The sequence below is a fragment of the Hippichthys cyanospilos genome, chromosome 14 (genome assembly GCF_059441005.1).
Source record: "Hippichthys cyanospilos isolate Australia breed blue-spotted pipefish chromosome 14, RoL_Hcya_1.0, whole genome shotgun sequence".
NCBI lineage: Eukaryota > Metazoa > Chordata > Actinopteri > Syngnathiformes > Syngnathidae > Hippichthys > Hippichthys cyanospilos.
The window spans coordinates 2,497,075-2,520,811 of record NC_142382.1 but is presented as its reverse complement, the minus strand read 5'-3'; the positions used below and the strand labels follow the sequence as shown (position 1 = coordinate 2,520,811).

General features: G+C 38.0%; 2 protein-coding genes across 5 annotated transcripts; one reads left to right on the top strand and one right to left on the bottom strand.

Annotated features, from left to right (window-relative positions):
• Window positions 1-561: 561 nt before the first annotated feature.
• Window positions 562-10,698, bottom strand: LOC148412485 (claudin-11-like). Its single transcript, XM_088432952.1, has 5 exons — window positions 10,561-10,698; window positions 8,342-8,436; window positions 5,005-5,441; window positions 1,525-1,689; window positions 562-1,448 (listed from the first exon to the last, which is right to left on the bottom strand). The coding sequence occupies exons 3-5, from the start codon at window positions 5,417-5,419 to the stop codon at window positions 1,171-1,173; spliced, it is 858 nt and encodes a 285-aa protein (XP_088289078.1). The 5' UTR covers window positions 5,420-5,441; window positions 8,342-8,436; window positions 10,561-10,698; the 3' UTR covers window positions 562-1,170.
• Window positions 6,397-23,479, top strand: LOC148412484 (B-cell receptor CD22-like). Of its 4 annotated transcripts, XM_088432949.1 has the most exons (21): window positions 6,397-6,544; window positions 7,503-7,776; window positions 8,258-8,422; window positions 9,645-10,862; window positions 11,466-11,532; window positions 12,532-12,933; window positions 13,691-13,942; window positions 14,240-14,497; window positions 14,889-15,152; window positions 16,155-16,445; window positions 16,706-16,993; window positions 17,970-18,239; window positions 18,872-19,159; window positions 19,974-20,243; window positions 20,791-20,835; window positions 21,431-21,509; window positions 22,066-22,155; window positions 22,226-22,268; window positions 22,777-22,835; window positions 22,915-22,966; window positions 23,050-23,479. In XM_088432949.1, the coding sequence occupies exons 5-21, from the start codon at window positions 11,484-11,486 to the stop codon at window positions 23,179-23,181; spliced, it is 3,132 nt and encodes a 1,043-aa protein (XP_088289075.1). In that variant the 5' UTR covers window positions 6,397-6,544; window positions 7,503-7,776; window positions 8,258-8,422; window positions 9,645-10,862; window positions 11,466-11,483; the 3' UTR covers window positions 23,182-23,479. The 4 variants fall into 4 exon arrangements, 3 of the variants coding, with proteins under 3 accessions (XP_088289075.1, XP_088289077.1, XP_088289076.1); XR_015867761.1 differs by lacking the exon at window positions 22,226-22,268 and having other exon boundaries at window positions 23,050-23,119; XM_088432951.1 differs by lacking the exon at window positions 16,155-16,445.
• Window positions 23,480-23,737: the final 258 nt, after the last annotated feature.

Here is a 23,737-nt window from a genome sequence, read left to right as displayed (position 1 = left end):
CCTAAAAAAAGACCATGTATAGTAAGGCTTTTTTTCTAAAAAAATGACCATGTATTTTAGGGATTTATTTTTTTATTTGTTAAGACCATAATAGTAGGGCTTTTTGCTAAAAAAATGACTCAAAAAATGCTTTTTATCTAAATAAAAAAAAAACACGTAAAGTAAGGCTTTTTTTTCCTAAAAAAAAAGACCATGTATTTTAGGGATTTATTTTTTTTAAGACCATGTATAGTAGGGCTTTTTGCTCAAAAAATGACTCAAAAAATGCTTTTTATCTAAATAAAAAAAAACATGTATAATAAGGCTTTTTTTTTCCTAAAAAAAGACCATGTATAGTAAGGCTTTTTTCCCCCCAAAAAAAGACCATGTATTTTAGGGATTTATTTTTTTTAAGACCATGTATAGTAGGGCTTTTTGCTCAAAAAATGACTCAAAAAATGCTTTTTATCTAAATTAAAAAAAACATGTATAGTAAGGCTTTTTTTTTTCCTAAAAAAAGACCATGTATAGTAAGGCTTTTTTTTTTTTTGGGCCCTCAAAAAACAATCCAGACCAAAGGAATTTCTTTGCGAAATCGTTTATGGAAAAAGAAAACATGAAAACAAGTGTGCATACAAACAATAAATAACCACAAACACAAAGGAAGTGTTTGGCCGTACTGACGATTTCCTTCAACCAGCGAACCCAACAAGATGTCAAAGTGTGCCTCAAAAGTTTGGAAACACCCTTTAATTTCACATTTCCCCGTTAAGGAGCAACAAATATAAAAAAAATAACGATGACATTTTCTGAAAACACAAACATTCATTTCATTCATTCATTCCGTTTGCAAAAAACAAACAAACAAAAATGTTGAAAAGTAAGCAAAGCAATTTTCCCCCCATAAAATGTATAGTAAGGCATTATTTTCACCAAAGGAGATCATGTACAGTAAGGCGTTTACTCCCCAAAAAACGACCATGTAATAAGGCATTTTTTCGCAAAAAAAAAAAAGCCCCCAAAAGATTATATAACTTGAAGCCTGTTTTCACACACAAAGGCGTTTTTAGCCCCCCCAAAAAAGTACCACGTAATAAGGTGTTTTCTCGTCGAAAAATGTATAAGTCATTTTGTTCGCAAAAACAAGCATGACCGTGACTTTACAACCACGAGGTTTGACCTCTGACCTCATCAGACGTGGACGGTTTTGGTGTGGTTGGAAGGTCTGGCCGCGCCGGGGGCGGGGGCGGGCACGCCGTCGGCCGCCATCTTGGAAAAGTAGGCGCCTCTGTTCTCCTGATACGGGCGCGGCGTCGGCGCGGCGTAGCAGCAGGTCAAAATGACGCCGGCCAAAAGTGACAAGACGGCGCCCGCCCAGCCGGCGTACAGCGCCAAGCCGAACGACATCACCTGCTCGTTCAGGTTCTCGCCCACGAAGAACCAGACGGTGGCAATCAGCCCGCACGAAGCTGAAAGTGGGACAAAAGTAGTGAAACGGCGCCCGCGACTCCGCGAAGGGGACGCGGCGAAAACAGAAACGCTCACCCGTGAGCAGCAGGAGGACTCCGCCGGCGGTGGCGCTTTTGCCCTTGGAAGATTGGGCGTTGGTCCCCAGGCGGATGCAAGGCATTGCCGTGGCGACCATCACCATGGCAAGCAGGCCCAAGATGGACGCCGTGACCATCAGGGCACGGGTCACGTGGGCGTAGACTGCGCAAAACGGATGGCAACTTGTCAATAACAACATTTTTCAGAAAATACAACTAGTTCACTTGAAAACCCTAATTTCAAAGCCTAAAGTTTGAGACCCTACTTGGAAATTTCAACACTGACTTCAAACCCTACTTTGAAACCCTAAACGTAAGTTTAAGACCCCCGACTTTACATTTCAACACAAATTTCAAATTTTACTTGAAAACCCTAATTTGAAAGGCTAAAGTTTGATTCCCTACTTTGAAACGTCAACACTAATTTCAAACCCTACTTTGAAACCCTAAACATAGTTTAAGACCCCACAGTGACATTTGAAACCCTAATGTGTGAGACCCTGCGTTGAAATTTAGAAAGTAATTTCAAACCCTACTTTGAAACCCTAAATGTAAAATTAAGACCCCCTACACTACTTTTCAACATAAATTTCAAATTTTACTTCGAAAAGCTAAAGTTTGAGACCTACTTTGTAACGTCAATACTCATTTCAAACCCTACTCTTTGAAACCCTACTTTGAAATGTCAACACTAATTTCAAACCCTACTTTGAAACCCTAAACATAGTTTAAGACCCTACATTGACATTGAAACCCGTATCAATACATCTTTTTAAGTAGACAATTTGTTACCGTAATAGCACGTAATTTTACAATCATAAAATCGACAGTATCAACCCATTTTTTTTTACTATAAATGTGTTATTTAATGGTACTTTTCTGTCAACCAAGTTGCAGGAATTTCCCTGCAAAAAACGCTTTAAAATTTTTTTTACAGTGTTGTTTGACGTCTTACTTTGAAAAAACACTTTAAAACACCCTAGTTTGGAAGAAAAATTAGCCCTACTTTGCAAACTTTTGTTCGAAACTTTACTTTAAAATGCTAACCTTAGCTTGAAACACCATTTTGGAATTTCCCTGCAAAAGAGCTTTTTTAATTTTTTTTTTACAGTGTTTTTTGACGCCTTGCTTTGAAAAAACACTTTGAAACACCCTAGTTTGGAAGAAAAATTAGCCCTACTTTGCAAACTTTTGTTCGAAACTTTACTTTAAAATGCTAACCTTAGCTTGAAACACCATTTTGGAATTTCCCTGCAAAAGAGCTTTTTTAATTTTTTTTTTACAGTGTTTTTTGACGCCTTGCTTTGAAAAAACACTTTGAAACACCCTAGTTTGGAAGAAAAATTAGCCCTACTTTGCAAACTTTTGTTCGAAACTTTACTTTAAAATGCTAACCTTAGCTTGAAACACCATTTTGGAATTTCCCTGCAAAAGAGCTTTTTTAATTTTTTTTTTACAGTGTTTTTTGACGCCTTGCTTTGAAAAAACACTTTGAAACACCCTAGTTTGGAAGAAAAATTAGCCCTACTTTGCAAACTTTTGTTCGAAACTTTACTTTAAAATGCTAACCTTAGCTTGAAACACCATTTTGGAATTTCCCTGCAAAAGAGCTTTTTTAATTTTTTTTTTACAGTGTTTTTTGACGCCTTGCTTTGAAAAAACACTTTGAAACAGCCTAGTTTGGAAGAAAAATTAGCCCTACTTTGCAAACTTTTGTTCGAAACTTTACTTTAAAATGCTAACCTTAGCTTGAAACACCATTTTGGAATTTCCCTGCAAAAGAGCTTTTTTAATTTTTTTTTTACAGTGTTTTTTGACGCCTTGCTTTGAAAAAACACTTTGAAACAGCCTAGTTTGGAAGAAAAATTAGCCCTACTTTGCAAACTTTTGTTCGAAACTTTACTTTAAAATGCTAACCTTAGCTTGAAACACGATTTGGGAATTTCCCTGCAAAAGAGCTTTTTTAAAAAAAATTTTTACAGTGTTTTTTGACGCCTTGCTTTGAAAAAACACTTTGAAACACCCTAGTTTGGAAGAAAAATTAGCCCTACTTTGCAAACTTTTGTCCGAAACTTAACTTTAAAATGCTAACCTTAGCTTGAAACACGATTTTGGAATTTCCCTGCAAAAGAGCTTTTTTAATTTTTTTTTTTTACAGTGTTTTTTGACGCCTTACTTTGAAAAAACACTTTGAAACACCCTAGTTTGGCAGAAAAATTAGCCCTACTTTGCAAACTTTTGTCCGAAACTTTACTTTAAAATGCTAACCTTAGCTTGAAACACGATTTGGGAATTTCCCTGCAAAAGAGCTTTTTTAAAAAAAATTTTTACAGTGTTTTTTGACGCCTTACTTTGAAAAAACACTTTGAAACAGCCTAGTTTGGAAGAAAAATTAGCCCTACTTTGCAAACTTTTGTTCGAAACTTTACTTTAAAATGCTAACCTTAGCTTGAAACACCATTTTGGAATTTCCCTGCAAAAGAGCTTTTTTAATTTTTTTTTTACAGTGTTTTTTTGACGCCTTGCTTTGAAAAAACACTTTGAAACACCCTAGTTTGGCAGAAAAATTAGCCCTACTTTGCAAACTTTTGTCCGAAACTTTACTTTAAAATGCTAACCTTAGCTTGAAACACGATTTGGGAATTTCCCTGCAAAAGAGCTTTTTTAAAAAAAATTTTTACAGTGTTTTTTGACGCCTTACTTTGAAAAAACACTTTGAAACAGCCTAGTTTGGAAGAAAAATTAGCCCTACTTTGCAAACTTTTGTTCGAAACTTTACTTTAAAATGCTAACCTTAGCTTGAAACACGATTTGGGAATTTCCCTGCAAAAGAGCTTTTTTAATTATTTTTTTTTACAGTGTTTTTTGACGCCTTACTTTGAAAAAACACTTTGAAACACCCTAGTTTGGAAGAAAAATTAGCCCTACTTTGCAAACTTTTGTTCGAAACTTTACTTTAAAATGCTAACCTTAGCTTGAAACACCATTTTGGAATTTCCCTGCAAAAGAGCTTTTTTAATTATTTTTTTTTACAGTGTTTTTTGACGCCTTACTTTGAAAAAACACTTTGAAACACCCTAGTTTGGCAGAAAAATTAGCCCTACTTTGCAAACTTTTGTTCGAAACTTTACTTTAAAATGCTAACCTTAGCTTGAAACACGATTTGGGAATTTCCCTGCAAAAGAGCTTTTTTAAAAAAAATTTTTACAGTGTTTTTTGACGCCTTACTTTGAAAAAACACTTTGAAACAGCCTAGTTTGGAAGAAAAATTAGCCCTACTTTGCAAACTTTTGTTCGAAACTTTACTTTAAAATGCTAACCTTAGCTTGAAACACCATTTTCGTCCGGGAAATTTCCAAAAAAACCCGCGCCCGCATTTTACGCAATCTTTTGTGTCGTCAAATAGTTAAAAAAAAAAACACAAAAATAAACTGTATAACAGGAATAATCGCGGGGCTTTTTTTTGAATTTTTTTTACCGGGCAGGTCGAAGATCTGGAAAGGTAAACAGGAGTGCATCCCGCTGGAGGCGGCGGAGGTGCACTCGGCCCACGGGCCTCTGGTCCTCAGCACGTCGAACATCCGGCAAGTGGCCAGCTGGCCCTGCCTGCACAGGAGCAGCCAATCGTTGCTGGCCGTGGCCGTCAGCGTGCACAGCCAGCCCGGGAGGCCCAGCGCCAAAGCGCTCACCAGCGCGCAAATCCCAGCCATCCGACCCGACCAAAAAAAAAAAACCGCCGACGAGTCCGAGGGCCGCTTGGCGAAATCCCAAAAGTGTCTCCGGCCTCGCCGCGGGGCTCGACTTTTGTCGGGCCGGGGGACGAACCCCGAACTTTTCAGCCAATGGGACGCTTGTCGGTCACCGCCTTCTTTTGACCGGGTCTTTTCCTTCATCTTAAAGCTATGCTGCCCTCTCCTGGTCGGCGTTGGTGATGATGATGTAAAAAAACAAAACAATAGTACAAAAATGACCCAATTTTTGGTTTTTGAAAAAATGGCGAGTAGGGTTTCAAATGAATTCAAGTGAGGGTTTAAAAATAGGGCTTCAAACAAGTGTCAAATTTGGGTGATTGTTAAAGGGAAAGTGTGTAAGATTTAGAGAGTTTTTCATTGCGGCCAGCAGGAGGTGCTGCATTCACCATTGTCCGGAGCCATAACAAACATGGCCGCCTCCGGAGAAGCGCCACATCCCATGTAATAGAATTTAATGATAATTAGACCTATGATTATATTAAAAACTTACTGTTGTTCATTAAGAACACATCCATTTGCAAGTTGTCAAAATTTACAATCATTTCATTTATTTATTTTTAATAAAAACAGTCTAAAATCTTACACACTGTCCCTTTAAAGAAGAGGCCTAGGGTAGGGTTTGTAAAATATGGTTTTAAACTTGGGTTAAGGTTTCAAATTAAAGTGGGGTTCTAAAATAGGGATTTAAACAAGGGTTTAGTCTTCCAAATAAGGTTTGAAAATTGCGTTAGGGTTTTCAAGTACTTTTAAATGAAGGTTGTTTAAAAATAGTGCTTTAAATTCGGCGCTGTTTTCCAAAGAGTGAGGATTGAAGAGGTGACAAACTTGCTAATAAAACTATTTTGAAAATATTTGCCCCCCCCCGCGTTACATTGTAGCTTTTGTAAGCGTCAAGGCTACATTTCTTTTATGCCATTTCTTTATCACATTTTGGTGGGAGAGGGATGAAAAAGAAAATGTAACTACTGGCCTAAATTGCTACAAATTTAAAACCTTAACAAGTAGTCACATTCACATTTGTTTTTAATTATTATTAGCACCAGAAATAAAAATGAGGAAATTGGGGAAAACTTCATTGGCTCTTCATGTTCAATCAACGGAGTTCACGTTAAGATACGGCAGGCTGATGGCAACGCAAGATGGCCGCCGCTATCTTCACACTCATTGGTCAGTGAGATGTTGGGGCACGCCCCATAAATCGCATCCGCGCAACCTTGCAAGCTGTGTCAAAACCTTCTCGACGTTTTTGGCAACACCTCCCCAAAAGTGAGTAGCTTGTCATTTATATACATATATATACATATATACATATATATATACATATATATATATATATATATATATATATATATATATATATATATATATATATATATTTATATTGATCTTTTTTAAATAATATTTAAAATATTTATCTGCTGCTTGAATGCTTATGAGAATGACGGGTGTTTTTGTGCTGTTATTGTTCATATTTTTATTTAAAAACATTATTTTCACCTCCATATTTATTTATTATTTTTATTTATTTATTTATTATTTGTGAACTTATTTTTAAATACATTTTGAAACATGATCGCTTCCCAAACGGGCTTTGCATATTTAACAAAGTGAAACTGCAGAAAAATGTCAATAAGTCACAAATTAAAAATGAATCCACAGTAACATATGCCTGGATGGATTGCAACTAAAAGCTTAACCCTTAAATAAAAAGAAATATGGGAGGAGACCTGGCAAATATATGGAAATAGAAAGGAAAGGCATGGCATAAAAAAATTAATTTGCACATTTTTATGTTTTTATGTATGTATATAACTGTGTGAAAAAAAAAAAAAAATATATATATATATATATATATATATATACACATATATATTTTTTAAATTTTATTTATTTATATTTTAATTTGCAAATTTTTATGTTTATATTTTATGTATTTATATTTATATATATATATATTATATATACTTATAACTGTGTGAAAAAATACCTGTATATATTCACATATATATATATATATATATATATATATATATATATATATATATATATATATATATATATATATATATATATATATATATATATATATATATATGTGTGTGTGTGTGTGTGTGTGGGTGTATGGAATGTTCATAAAACCGCATATTATCAGGATCATCTAAGAAAAACCTTTTTGCTTTCATATTCTATCTGTAACCTTTTTTTCCCCATTTTCAATCAACAGGCGGCAGCGCATCGGGATCCTGACTCGATCAGGCGCTTTGTTGACGTCATGAAGCGGTTGCCGTGCGCTTTTGCGTTCGGCGCCCTGGGCTGCGCGGGGATGATTTTCTCCACGGGCAGCGACCAGTGGGTTGACATTTGCCTGTGTGAAAAACCCGAAGAGTGCGCGGATACGGTAGGCGCGATCAGCTCGGGTCTACGGGGCGAAACTGTGGCTGTCGCCGATCATAGAAGCAATTACACCTTCTACAAATTCCAACGTGCAAGCCTACCTGGTAAAAAAAGAAATAAGTCATTGGGTAAAAATTCGCAACTCAGAGATTTGCAACTCTGTTCATTTTGTGTTTACATTATTATTATTATTATTATTAAAGTTGTACATATGCAATATATGCATATGTGCATGTTTCTTTGAATTGCTATATATATATATATATATATATATATATATATATATATATATGTGTGTGTGTGTGTGTGTGTGTGTGTGTGTGTGTGTGTGTGTTATTAAATATACTATTGTATGTTTTATAGCATACTATTTAAAAGTAATTTATATTATTTGATTAGTAATATTTTAACAAATGATACTGATATTCAATTTCTTTAAGATATTTTTGGTGTATTGATTGGCAATTCTTTGATATATTCATTGAATGAAAGTCATTTCACCAAAGATTTCTCCGCTTTTGTTCACGTTTCGTATTTGAGCGCAGGGTTAATTTTGCGAGTCTCACGCGGATTTGTGTTGCGCAGAGTACATTTGGCGTTCTTATCACCTGATGATGGCGAGTTGCGTTTTTGGCGCGGCCGCCCTGGCGATGGTGGCCGTTTTCTTACCGTGGCCGTGCTGCAAGACTCCCTTGGCTTTTTGGAAGAACATCTGCACCGTGGCTGCCGGAGTCCTCATGTTCCTCGCCGGTAAGCCACAGCTTCTGAATTATTTTTTGAGAAAACATTTTGCCCCCCACAACAAAAGATAATTATCAATAAAAAAATAGGAAAGTATATAAAAAGATATATTTCCCATTAAAGCAAAAAAAAAAAAAAAAAAAAAGCCTTAAAGTGCATGAAAGTGCCTGAAATTTAAAAAAGTCAATCCTTGTTTAAATTAAAAGCATTTTTGATCAACTAAACTGTTCAATGCTGAAAAAACAAATATTAAATAAATGATAATAAACGTCAATTGATCTGGAAAATTTAGCACCGATATAATTAACATTTTAACCTAATGAAAAAGGCATAAAACATAAGGTTAATTTAAAACGCAACAAAAAATATATATCAAAACGTTTATGGAAGTTGATTGAATGAGCTTGAATTGAAAATCACTTCAAAGTGCAACTGCACCCCCTGGTGGCGAAGATTTGCAATTACACCTCATACGGCAAAGACAAGTCTTTCGCAGGAAAAAAACAAACACAAAACCCTAAAAAACTTGGAGCAATTTAGGGAGCTTTGCTTTTGCACTGTGTAGTGTAATTACACATGTACGGCACCAGGTGGTGCAGTGGCGCTCTCACTGTCAAAAATTGCTTTTTTTCCTTTTATTAATGTTAAAACGGATAACATTTTAGGTAAATTTCTAGTTTGAACAAGGATTAATATTTTTTATTTCAGTTGGATTGATGCCCTTTAAGTTATTTTTTCAGATTCAGAATAAGCTGTAACTTTTAAACACCCAGTAAAAGTTAACATAGGTCACAAATTTAGGCATATTAACTCATTCAATGCCAGGGACGTATTTTTTTTTTTTTGAATGTTTGCACATTCATCACAGACACTTAAGTATCGATTTAATCCTTAAGTATCTGTAAATTAATGTCCTTAATGTACTTAACTCAATGAATGCCAGGGACATGTTTTCTCATATTTTTTTTAAAGTCTGGACAATCAATCCCAAGATACTTGAGTATCGATTTCATACTTAAACTGGAAATTAAAGTCCTTAATGTACTTAAGTATCAATTTAATACTCAATATCTGTGATTTAATGTCCGAACGCATTAAACAAACAAACAAACTTGAAAATACATCCCTGGCGTTGAATGAGTAAAAATCGAGAAGCGCTGCCCTTAAGCTAAACGCTACAATCACAGTGAAAGCCGTGGCGTCATTTCACTACTTTTGTTTGTGGTCCCAGGTCTGTTTGGGCTGATCCCCACCGTGTGGTACCCCTACGGCGTATACAAGGCCGGAGAGCTGATGAATTTCTGCCCGGCGCTGTATGCGGGCTGGGTGGGCGTGGCCTCCTCATTCGTGGCCAGCGGCTTCCTGACCCTCTGCCGCCCCCCGGTGGCTTACCGCGCCAACACGTTTTCAATGTGGTTGGACCTTTCGCTGGCTGAGATGGCCGCCGCCATAGCCGACTCTCCCAGTGCGGCCGACGTCGTATGACGAGATTTCCCCGTGCTGCGTTTACCATTGAGCGTAGCTATAACAAACATGGCCGCCCCTCCTTGGAAGATCATTTCATGATAACTAGACCTATGATTATATTTAAAACTACCGGCGGTCATTAAGAACACATTCATTTGCAAGTTTTTGAAATTTACAATCATTTCTTCTAGTCCTTTTTAATAATGAAAAAAAAAAAGGTCAAAATCTTACACACTGTCCCTTTAAGACGAAAAACGTTCTTTGTATGCACTCGTTTTGATTTTCAATAATAAACAATTTTATGAAGAAACTCTTAAGTTCTTACATTAGGTAATGTGGTTTAAAATCTATTATTTTAGGACAGTAGTAATCCATTACTTTGGGTACTAAAGTGAACAATTACTTTCTAAGGCGATTTTTGGGACATATTTGTTGGGGCCCATAGATTTTTTTGTTAGTTTTTTTTTTGCGAGGGACACAACACTTTCCAGAGGTAAAATGTCAAAAAATTTAGTCAAAATTTAGTCAAAAATTTGGAAAAAAAATAGTAATGAATATAAAGTACCCGGGATTGAATGTATGGACGGTTAAAAAAAGAAAAAAAACAAAAAAATGAGGTAATGTCATTGGATTGACGAGTTAACAGAAATTGGATATTTTATCGGACGTATTTTACTCACGTAAACGATCGAAAAAAAAAACCCATGTCGTCGTTTTTCTATAAGCAATTCAGCAACGTTATCCAATAGCGAATAGGCGGAACATCTTCAAGGCTTTATGAAGCCACGAGCCGTCCCGAATCAAACGGGAACGTCCAGTTCCTACTTTTGATGTTTTTTGACACGCGCGCTTTTAAGCAAAGGATGAAAGAGCGACGGTCACCCCCCTAAATCCTGGAACGAGCTTGCAAGTCATCACACGGAGAAAAAGAAGCCGCGTGCGCACCTTCTCCGAGGTCAACCAGAGTTTGACCGAGCCGGCGGTATGTGATGACTTCGTGAAATTATTTTGATCCTGAAAGCTATATTGTTGTTTGATAACCCTGTTTACTTCGCCCGGTCTTCCAATCAAATCTTTCCCTGATGGTCTCGTATTCAAAGATAAGCGAAAAATCAAGACTAAGCAAGCTGAACTTATGAACTCATATTCCAAAGACTTATTTTTTTAAATGTGGTATTTGAAGCAATTCACTTCCTAAAAAACTTATTACGTTAATTTAGGAGTCTAGAAATTCAATGCCAAGGACACAACTTTTTTCTCATGATTTGAGCCCTTACAGTCAAGTTTTTTTTTTTTTGCTAGCCACCAGTGCTTTTTAAAAATATCATATTAAAAATACAAAAATGAACTATTCATGGAAGAAACTCCTATTGCGACTTTTAGATTTGATACAGACGTGATTGTATTTATATGTACGTTGAATTGTAAATATGAATTATGATAGGATCTTGCTGTAGGCAGGCAATTAAAAAATTAAGTGTGATTTCATGTATGAACTGTGGAATTAAATCTCAGAACCATCCCACTGTAAAAATGATGTAAAAAATGTGATTGTAATGAGAAGTGTTTTTATCCATTGTTTCAGATACGAGGCAGTGGCAGAATGAAACCTCACGCGTTGATTTTCCTTCTATTGGCGTCACACATGACTGGTAGACTTTTTTTTTTTTTAAGTCTTTTTGATCTTTGCTCTCATGTGCATTATTACTAATTGTATCAGCGACAAAAGTATCGGCACAAGTAACTGTTGTATTTCTTGATTAGCTCCAGATTCGATTCCATATAAATCATCTTCTTATTTTCTCTTTAACATCGCTAGCAATCTTGGGACCCATGGCTAACCCATTCAACTTGAATTAAGCAGTAAAATGCACGATAAATACATTTTTGTAACCACTCACGACAGAACAAAGCTTTACCGTTCCGCCATTTTGAAACGAGTGAGGCCGACCAATAGCAGACTAGCATTGTAGTGACGCGTTGCATGGAGGCATTGAAGGCAACAGAAACTAAGTGCAATTACCCCAAAACGCCTGCAGATGGAGACAAAACAACCCAAACGCAGCCAACCCCCTAGGGTCATGACAGTTGTATGGAGGCATTGAAGGCAACAGAAAATAAGTGCAATTACCCCAAAACGCCTGCAGATGGAGACAAAACAACCAAAACACAGCCAACCCCCTAGGGTCATGACAGTTGTATGGGGGCATTGAAGGCAACAGAAAATAAGTGCAATTACCCCAAAATGCCTGCAGATGGAGACAAAACAACCCAAACGCAGCCAACCCCCTAGGGTCATGACAGTTGTTTTAGCCGCATGCAGATGGAGACAAAACAACTCAAACACAGCCAACCCCCTCGGGTCATGACAGTTGTTTTTGCCACATGCTGATGGAGACAAAACAATTCAAACACAGCCAACCCCCTCGGGTCATGACAGTTGTTTTTGCCGCAAAGTGGGGAAAATACCTAAAAGAGGGGACAAAATAACTCTATTCCACATCGCAACATGGATAAAAACATAAGCCAGGGACGCTGTAACTTAGGGGTCCACTCTACTATTTTATTTGCAACGCGCAAAGCCTGAAGATGTCGTCGTTTGGCATTAATACGTCTTTTTCTGAGACTTAATTGTGCATTTTCTTCCGCAGGGGCTCAAGATTTCAACGAATGCTTTGAAGTGAGGACCCAAGGCTCGTCGATTAAAGAAGGCTCCTGCATTGAACTGACCCTAACGTCATGGTGCGAGCTCCCGGGGTTTCCTATCAACTGGTTTTGGATGAAAGACGCACACTGGAGCGCCCCACAGAACAACTTTGTCGGCACGGTCCTTCTCAGCTCCGATACGAATCTCCGGCACGTCCACTCGGAATTTGTCGGCCGCGCAAAAAGCCAGGATTCGCCGCCGTCTCAGTGGCACACGGGAACGTCGCTGATTGTCTTGATATGCGACGTCAAGAAAAATGACAGCGGGAAATACAGTTTTGTATATGAGTTTGCAGTGTCTGAGCGCCCAACATGGGGAGAGGCTTCTGCTGAGATCATCGTGGAAGGCAAGTGGTCACATGGCACACATGAAGAATTGCATATTTACCGGAATCCCCCAAATATAGGAGACACCTGTGTATAGGACGCAACCTTAATTTTAGGGTCAAATTCTGGTCTTTTCTGTTACCGTATATAGGACGCACACAACAGCTCGGTCACGATGTGAAAACTGTAGCAAAACAATAAATCTTGTTTTCAAAGTATAGTTGTTGCGCATTAAGTGTGTTTCCCATTTCCCACATTATGAGCGGTCAATGAACGCATACATTTCGATTGTGTTTATGCCATGACATGATTAACTCCGTTTTAGTGATATTTCCGCGTGTGAACGAAAATGGACTCGGACGTCAGTTCAGTCTGCTTGCTTCTTTTGTTGAAACTTAATGCCGTACCTGCCTCAGTTAATACTGTAGAACTTATGGATATGAACAAAAAAAGAAATATGAAGAATTTACAGAAATGAGATTCTGTTTTGCTGTTTTGACTGATTTAGTTTCTTTTATTTTACATTTTGGCTTAGTCTTTGTTTTTTGGCGCCGCCTCTGGCCACTGTTGATAATACATTTTGTGTCATTTGGAAGCAGCTGCTGTCAGTTTAGTTCTCGCAGGTATTTCCAAATGTTTTGCAGTGATAATCATAACTCATTTGCATGTCATTGTGTAGTGACAGGAATATGTTTTTTAAATTCAATTACGATCGATGTAATCTATGCAATTTGTGCACAATTTTTTAACATTGCATAACAATATTTCTCTTTGCAGCCAATCCTTGCCCCATCAGATTTCACACACGATCCAAACAGGTGTCAGAAAACGATGCGGTGCTTCTGATATGCCAGAGTAACGGCAAATGTCAGGTAGCCTTGCAGTTATTTGATGAAAGGGCCACTCGTGGGCAGATGGCTCACACCCGATTTATGGCCAGTTGGGAAAACGATGGCAAAACGATCTCATGCCAGGCAACGGGCAACACTGACAAGTATCTGAAGAAATACGTCACTTTAAGTGTAAAATGTAAGAATTTCTACAGTGAGTGCAAATGTGACAGTAAGATAAAAATGACACAGGAAAATTACGGTTAAGTAATTGTAGTAAGTAGTTTACGACATTTCCTTTCATAACGTTAATTTGTACAAACACTTGAAGTATAAACTGTGGTTCAGAAGTGTACAAGTAGATTCCAATAAGTATACTGTAGAGTTGTAGTTTTGAGTTAGTATAGACGAGTATTCGTAAACTTCCTGCTACACTACTCTTGTTGATTCTGCTGACTTTTATCGGGAATCCAATATTTTGATTCCTCCATTTCAGACAGCCCAAAAAAGGTTCGCGTAAGCTTCCCGAATGATGTCGTGTACTATCGAGAAGGAGACAACATGACCCTGGTCTGCACTGCCTTTGGAAATCCCGCCCCGATTTTTAGGTGGTTCAAAAATGACGTCGATCAGTCAGTGACAGGAGCCCAGTGGACTATCACGTCAGTCAGCACCCAGCACAACGGAAAGTATGAGTGTGTTGCCAAAAATGAGAAGGGAACGGCCAAGTCAACTCTCGATGTGGACATCAAATGTGAGTCCGCAAAGTTCTTGTGCACTTTTACACATTGCTCTGTATACATATTAGTAGTGGTAGAAGTACATGGTATTGGTATCTCGAACTAGAAGACGTAGGTGTCAAACCCCAGTCCTCGAGGGCCGGTATCCTGCATGTTTTCTATTTTTCTCTCCCGACACACCTAATTCAAATGATTAGTCAATAACATGAGCTTGAAAATGATCCTGATCACTTGAATCAGGTGCGTTTGAGAGAGAGGGTTCAAAAAACATGCAGGATACCGGCCCTCGAGGACCGGAGTTGGACACCTATGCTATAAGAGTAGTAGAAGTTATCGATACCGGTGCGTATAAGGCTTATACGTTCACAATGTGCGGTAATCACAACGCAGAAAATGTCTTTTCAGACCCTCCGACGATTGAGATCCTCTCTGACAAGACCGAGTTGGAACAGGGCCAGCGCCTGAAGCTGACATGTAACGTGGAGAGGAGCAACCCCTGGCCCGAAAGCTTCGCGTGGCACAAAGATGACAAGCTTGTGGCTTCCCAGCAAGAGTATATGGTGTCGTCGGTGCAACCGGAGCACATCGGACGGTATACGTGCGTTGCCTTCAACACGGGCTACGAAGACATGAAAACAACGTCGCCGGAGATTTTCATTCAAGTGTTATGTAAGTACCCGCATATTAATGTCTACATACACCAATCCGTGCCGGCCGACGCGTCGGCCCCACCCTCGTCGCGCCGCGCTAGAAAAATGACCGAAATACATGAGGTGTAATACCCCTCCACAGCATTGGTGGCGGTAATCACTTTGTCGTCGTTAGAAAACGCCTATCGTATAGCTCATTACAGGGGTGAGACATAAAAATGTAAACCGTGCATACCGCTATTTTTTTTCCCACAAACTCCCATGCAGGCCCACCCGCACGCTCTTGACATAGTCAAAGCTAACGTAAAAGTAACATAGAAGTCTTTGTAATACGTTTTCGCAAAAGCAGGCTAAGCGAATAAGTGAAACAGTAACGAACAGGGAAAGATGATTTTTTTTTTTTTAATCGTAGCTAATAATTCAAATTAGTCGATCTATTACCCAGTTGAATTCGTCGAAAAGGCCAAAAGCGCCAACCTTACGGTTTAAATACACCAATCCGACGTTGGCCAATGCGTTGGCCCCACCGTCGTTAAGCCGCACGAGAAAAATGACAAATACACGAGAAGTAATACCCTAACCGCATCGAGAGTTTACGTACGTTGTTTTGCTGGCGGTACTTGTTCCACGTATGTCGCCGCAAACCCAACTCCTGTATTGGGAAGAAACTGTTTTTTGTTCTTTAGCTGTAGCTATGTTTTGCTAGCCTTCTGTTCCCGTGATTGGGAAGGAAACAAGAGGAAGGCGGAAGCTACGGAAGCTCATGAGGGTGATACGTCCGGAGCAACAGGGGTGGAAAAAAATTCTATTTTACTCTTTTTGCAAAATTGTAAGAGAAAATTCTAAATCTTTCAAAAAATTTTGATATTTCCCAGGCGTACCGAATGAAAATGTCAACAGCTCCGACGTGACTATTTCTAAACTAGCTAGAGGGCGCATACCGGCGTCCAGAAGTTTCCGGAATTCCGACGTCGGATTGGTGTATTCTTTATATAACCGTCTGCCGTGAAACACTTTGCAGACCGGCCTCAGAAACCGAGCCTTTCCATCGTGAGTTTGCCAAGACCCGTGGTCAAAGCGGGCGAGTCGGCGCTGTTACAATGCTCCACCCAAAGCAACCCCAGGCCCAATGAGTATGACTGGTCGCAGTTGAGCCAAAATGGGAGCTCGTGGTCCAAGTTGTCCGCTCACGCCGAGAGTTACCTGCCGCTGACCGAGGTGCGGCCTGTTGACGGTCGGTGCTACACCTGCCGCGCCATCAACAAAGTAGGCGCCAGCGAAGACAGCGAACCCCTGTGCGTCCAAGTCTTGTGTGAGTCGGCCATTTTCACAACCTCCTTTACTCCGCAGCATCACGCTTTTTGTTAGACGTGTCTGGATCAGTGGCCCAAATCGGGGCGGAAGCGACACCGAGGGGTTAAGGGTCAACCCGTTTATCGGCAAATGCTACTGATCGGTTCAATTTTACGACAATATGACTCGAAGGTTAAAATTCGTTTTTTGGTGTTGGTTTCCAAGGGTCAATCAGGATGTATATAATAATCTTGTCTGTTTTTTTTTACCCCGTTCAAGACCCTCCACAAAACCTGAAGTTGTCCATGCCCGAAAAGGTCACCGAAGGCGAGCTGGTCGCTGTACGCTGCTCGGCGGAAAGCGCGCCGATCGCTAACTTCACCTTGACCTGGACGCCCAGTGACCAGTCGTCCGCGCGCTCAGTCGCCACTAACATTGGCGAGACGGTACAAGAAAACATCCTGTCCTACAGTTTTAACGCCACTTGGGAAGACGGCGGCATTTATACCTGTGAGGCCGCTAACAGCGAAGGAAGAGGAAGTGGACAAACCACTTTGGAAGTCACATGTACGTTATCATTTATATTGAAACTGAGCTAATTAAGGTACGGTGTCAATTATGACAGGAGCAATGAAGTTTTCAAATTTTCGAGGGGTGGGGAGGGGGTTCTATGTACCACACTAGTTTTATGGAATAATAGGGTGTGAATCACTTGCTATGTTGAAAAAGGTTGAAAAATATTATGATGCAAAAATAAACTCGGGATTTAGCAGAAAAATAGCTTTTATTCATCCGACATTTAACTTATTCATTCCTCAAGATATAATTTCATGTTTTTGTTTTATTTTAACATTCAATCCCAGATACTTATTTTTTTCCCAGTGTTTGGCTAAAGAAGGGCCGATAGTACAAAACTAAATTGATTACTTTATGTACTTAAGTACTAATGCAACTACTTTAGTAATTTTGTACCTAATCCATTTTTGATACATTATATGCAAAAGTAAACAATGGCTTTTTGTCCTCAAAATACCAATGTAACCAATACTTTAGTTATTTAAGTACAAAAGAATCATTTAAAAACCAAAAGACTCAAGTAATTGTGTACTAATGTAATTGAATACTTTAGTCCTTATTACCTAAAGTAATTGATTACTAGTTAAGAACTGAAAGTAATTGAATACTTTAGCATTTAATTAAGTATCAGACCCTTCTTAAGCCAAACATTTGAAAAAAAATTAGGAAAAAATATATAAATACCAGTAAGTACCTGGGATTGAATGTCGAGTTAAAAGTAAAAATACGTCTTTGGCACTGAATGAGTTAATGGCAGATAACTTCTTAAAATGGGGCAACATACTACATGAGTAAATGCAACGGATTACGTGCTTTTTTTATTTCATAGAGAACAAGAGGTCACTACTTTGTGTACTTCTTGATACTCCTCCTGAACATATAAATGGTGTAAAACAAGACTTTGTTTATTTTGACGGAGTTTGTGTTTATATGTTCAAAATAATAAAAAAAAACGATCTCCTTACAGATGCTCCCAGAAACGTGGAGGTAAAAGCCAGTCCGGCCCTGGCGGTGGCCAAAAGCGCCACACTGACGCTGCAGTGCGTCGCCAAAGCCAACCCGCCCATCGAGTCTGTGATGTGGTCCAAGGCGAACGGCAAAAAGTCCCAAAACTTATTACGTTCTCAAACCTTGACCATGGATGACATCACGGACGCCGACGCCGGATTCTACGCTTGCACGGCCACCAACGAGCTGGGCTCGGTCAAGTCGCCGCCGGTGAAGGTGGAGGTCCCAAGTGAGTTTCGGTGTTGACTTTTTGGTTACCGGAGGTATTTTTGTAATCCATGAGGAAACACTCATAAATATTATGAAATAAAATGTATATTTTAAAAACAGTGCTATACCTTATTAACTCATTCAATCCCAAAGATGTATTATTGTGTTTTTTTCTTCCATTCAATCTGATGTATTTATTTATGTTAAAAAAAAAAAAAAAAAATCACATATTTGGCTATAAACAAGGGTCTAAATATGGCTGGTACTGAATAAGTGATTATAATAGATATATAATAGAATATTTTACCTTAAAATACTAAAGGAATCAATAACTTTTGAAACTGAAGTAACCTAAGCAATCAATTATTTAGGGTAGTAAAATATTCCTTTATGACCTAAAGTAATTGATTACTTTAATATTCATATAGTAGCAGCTATTTTTAGGCCGTCTGGTCAAACACTTGAAAAATATTTGCAAAAATTACAAAGTACCTGGCATTGAACGTCTAGACTCGTGAAAAACGTAAAAACACGTCTTTGGGATTGAATGAGTTGTTTTATGGTTGCGTTTGTTTTACATTCAAAAACATGACCGATTCTTGGATTGGGAATTGGTTTGTGTTCCTAAACTATCTCATTCCCCCCTCAAAGACGGTCCGTCCAACCTGGTCTTGTCCATGGCGAGCAAGGTGACCGAAGGCCAGCCGGTCTCCATGCTCTGCTCCGTGGAAAGCGACCCGCCGTCCGTCCTCACCTTGGCCAGGTTGTCCAGCGAGCGTGCGTCCGCGTGGCCCGGCGCTAATTCCCTAGGCGACGGGTTCCAAAACAACACGCTGTCCCAAACTTTCAAAGCCGCCTGGACAGATAGCGGCGTTTACACCTGCGAGGCCGACAACGGCTTCGGAAAACAAATCACGCAGCGGAATCTGCAAGTCGCATGTAAGTCATTGCTTACTCGTACTTGGAAACCGGCACGGTGCCAGGAAGAAGCGGGGAAGTTGTTTAACTCATTCACTCCCAAAGACGTGTTTTTAAGTATTTTCCGGAAGATTTTTTTTTTTTGGTCTTCGGTATGTATGTACCGTTATTTTCCGCACTATAAGGCGCACCGGATTATAAGGCGCACCCTCAATTAATGACATATTTTAAAACTTTTTCGATCACAATATAGTAAAACTTGAAGTAATAACAATAATAACTCAAATAATAATTCTAAACCATTAGCATAATAACTCAATGTCAATATGAGCAACCTCGTTCAACTGTAAACACACAAAAGAAACAGGTAAAGCTTACTTTATCACTTCATTCCCCATTTATAAATCCCAATCTCAATATTGATCCATATATAAGGCGCACCTGATTATAAGGCGCACCATCCGCTTTTTTCAAAAAATTAAGGCTTTTAGGTCCGCCTTATAGTGTGGAAAATACAGTAGCTATATATGTGAACGGCTGGGGTATAATACAATAACTTTTTATGAATAGTATATGAAATAGTGTAAATAGATAATGTGGGTGTAGATATATATGTATGTCTTTGGGTTATAATATGAATGAAAAAATATTTGAAAATTAAACCGTGATTTTGCATTCTATATGAAATAGTTCTATATAAATAAAAAATATGAGATATATTTTAAAAGATTTATGCATATATGTGGGATGTAAACTTTTATACTTTTAATACACAATGTAGAAATATGAACAACTTTTGGCTTGAAAAGATTGTTTTTGTCATTTTGAATGCCAGACGCTCCCAAAGACGTGACGGTGACAGCCGATCCGTCCCCGCTGGTGGCCGAAAACGGCGCTGTGACTCTGCAGTGCAATGCCGAGGCGTTCCCCCCCATAAATTCGGCGATATGGTGGAGGGCGGACGGCGCAAGCTCCCAAAACCTGTCCCAGGGTCTAACCTTTACCATCACGTCCTTTACGCACGCCGAGGCCGGCTCGTACGGCTGCACGGCCATCAATGAGGTGGGATCCACCAAGTCGCTCCCAGTGGACTTGGAGCTCCACAGTAAGTTACATTATTGCGTTCAAATTTTTGTTTCTGTTGTGTGAATACATATAAATATTGATGTTTAAATAGTTCTTGGAACTTAAGCAGGCTAGTTAGTTTTTTTGTTATTTGGGACATTGAAAAATACCAGAAATTGCATTTATTTAATTTTAAAAAAGGAAGAAAAAAAAAAACATTCATTCCCAAAAACGTTTTTATACGTCCTTTTTAAAGGGGTCCAGAAATTCAACCAGGTGTATATTTTTATATTTTAAAAAAAAAAAGGAAAAAAAAAAAAAAAAACATTCACTCCCAAAAACGTTTTTACACGTCCTTTTTAAAAGGGTCCAGAAATTCAACCAGGTGTATATTTTTATATTTTTTTTCTCATTTTTCTCTATTGGGCTTGAGGATGGGTTTACACAGGGTTTGTATTTGCATGTGCATATTTCAATTCAAATGATTTAAAATTAATATACAACGACAAAGATGTCTAACCATACTAATAGTTTGTTGTGTATGATTTTTAAGGAAGGAATGTTTAATTAATTCCCTTGTCTTTTAGGTGTTCTCAAAGTCAGGAGGGGGCTAAGTATGTTAATCAACGCAGGTGAGTAGAATACTTGAAATTTAAGTAATTTGGTCAGAAGTAAGTATTTTGGGTAATATGCAGGAAGTAAAAAAGGTACTCATTTTCAGTTAATGATTAGATTGTTGATCAGTTATTGATATATGTACAATTTTTAACCAATTCAATCCCAAGGATGTATTTTTATGCTTTATTTTGTGATTCCAGATATTCAATGAATTATTTATATATTTTTGCATGTTTGGCAAAGTAATTACTTGAGGTAATTAAGAAGTATAGTCGTCAATTTTAGTGATTATTGTGGCACCTAATGTATTTTTTTTATTCTAATTACATACTAAAGTGATCAATTACTTTAGATACCATATTTGCCGCACTATAAGGCGCACCGCATTATAAGGTGCATAGAATAGAAGCTCCAGTGGCTGGGCTTGTTATGCATTCGCTAAATGGCGCTACGCTAAAGGGAATCAAAACAAAACAGATAGCGAAAATGAAAACTCTCTAATCGCTCTGGATTATCAGTTGATTTTTTTAGGGTTAGTTTTTTTTAATTGTCAAAAACCACTGAACTAAACTGTACCCGAATAATCAGATTTTTTTTTTTTTTCCTCAGATTGGTTCCTGACATTCATATTCCCTCTTATTGGTGTGCTCTTTATCATCATGCTAATCTTCATCTACAGGATGAGAAGGTGAGACCTTGCAAAAAAAAAAATGAATCAAATCATTCAATCCCAAAGACGTAATTTTACGTTTTTTTTTGAGTCAAGACTATCAATCCCTTGTACTCATATTTTTGTCAAAAATCGCTTGTCTATAGGAGAGTTTAAAAATGGCTAAAGTAATTCATTACTTTATTAACCTAATCAATTACATTAGTATTTTACTACTCAATGTAATCAATTACCTTTGCAGCTAAATCAAATTAAAAGTAATCAAGTACTTCATGCACTTCAGCACCTAATGTAGTCATATACAAAAAATAATTACTTTACTTCATAGAGTTGTTGCATAAGGAAAAAAAGACAATGTATTACTAATTACCTAAAGTAATGTATGACTTTAATATTTAATTAACTAAAGTAATTGATTACTTTAATAATTCATTATATAAGAACCATTTTTGGAATTTCATTTCAACCAAACATTTGAAAATATAAATAAGTACATGGAGTTGAACATTTTGGACACCCTGAATGTAATCAATGACTTAAAAAAAATGTAAGTGAAAATTGTTGTCTTGCGCAGACACAGAAAGCGAAATACGAAAGGAGAGCAGGACAGGCAGCTCTGCGTCTTTGCCCAGCCTGAGACATGCAACTTGAGCAACGAGAACAAGTAAGAACTATCGTCTGTCCACTAAACTTGGATGGATCTAGCAAACTTTTTTTTTTTTATCTTTCCACAGTGGTGAAATAAGTAACAAGCGTAATTTTCTCTCTGCAGGAAAGGTGAGGCATTCAAGTATGTTTTTTTGGTGGAGATTGTAAGGGTGAAAATATTGATTTGTTTTGATTTTTTGACAAATGGTAAATGGGTGAGGGGAATAAGTTGAGTTTTAAATTTGATTTATGTAAACATGTACTTTTTTCTTATGACTTGAGCCCAATGGCTAATATTCATTGCTGTGGGATATACAGCAGTATGGTTTATAATATAGTGAATATTCAAGTAGGAAAAAAACAACTATTGGAGGACAATTTGGCTTCCAAATTCTTGAAAAGTGAACCAGTTTTCAGATTGCCTGCTGCTTATCCATCAGTAATATGTAATCAACTATCATAGGCTTGATTATTTCATCTCACAGATGAACAGTTGAATTTTTAATACGTTAAAATGCTCTTAATCGCAGTAACAGGGCGCTAACATTAGCTTTGTCGCATCAGTTTAGCTAGCTGTTACTGTTGACCAAAAGGACAAAGTTACATTTGTTTTGCTTGACTTATTATCTGTATTTAGGATGAAGAACCCCCAATGGACAACATTTTAAGTGATGCTTCCCCAAAAGCCGAGCGCAAGTGAGAGTTGGATCGCATCTTTCCTGATCCAAATGACGAAATTCACGGTCTAAAGACATGCTTGTCCTTCTTTGACTAGGCAAAGAAAAAAACCCAGGTACCACGTTCCCAACGAGAAGTGGCCCGAAGAGGTATAAACTATCATGTTTCAGTTTTGTAATTGTAAACATATAATCGGATATACAGATAACATTTTAGACTTTTTTTTTTGTAGACAAGTAGCAAGTGCACCGAAGACGCAGCGGTGTACTTGAGCTATGCTCAGGTACACTTCCAGCCCAAGCGGACGTGCGAGGTGGATGACATCAGCGACGAGGACAACACTCACTTCGGATTCTCAATCTGAACACTTTGTCGGATGCGACCAAACGATCATATCCGTTGTGCCTTAACTAACGCAGATGTTACATTTTACCATTGTAGCGATGCTCAAATCGGCTAATGTTTTGGATTTTTGCCCAGTGGTAAATATTGCAAAGCGAGTGCATTAAAATGGGATGACATAAAATTACATAAAATCTTGGAGCGTTATTATTTGGTACTACACAACTTCTGTATTGCTCAAATCATCTCAAGTTTATATTTTAGCCAGTTGAAAGAAATGCAAAGGAAGTGCATTAAAATGGGCTTGATTTATACAAAAATATTGTATTATTTGGAGTTTGTGTTTTAGTTATTGTTTAATATCAATCAACAAATGGGCCGAGGCGCACAAAAATGTGGCATAAGCAAAATGCAAGTGGCAAAATGTGTTTGAATCACATTAATTGTACCTGAGCATTAAATAACTAAATTATACCCAATATATTAAGTTCTTATAGTCTACAATTTTTTGCAATGCACAATTGTGACTTGTAGAAAGTAAAAGAATGTGGTGCACTGTGGTAAAGCCACCAGCAGGG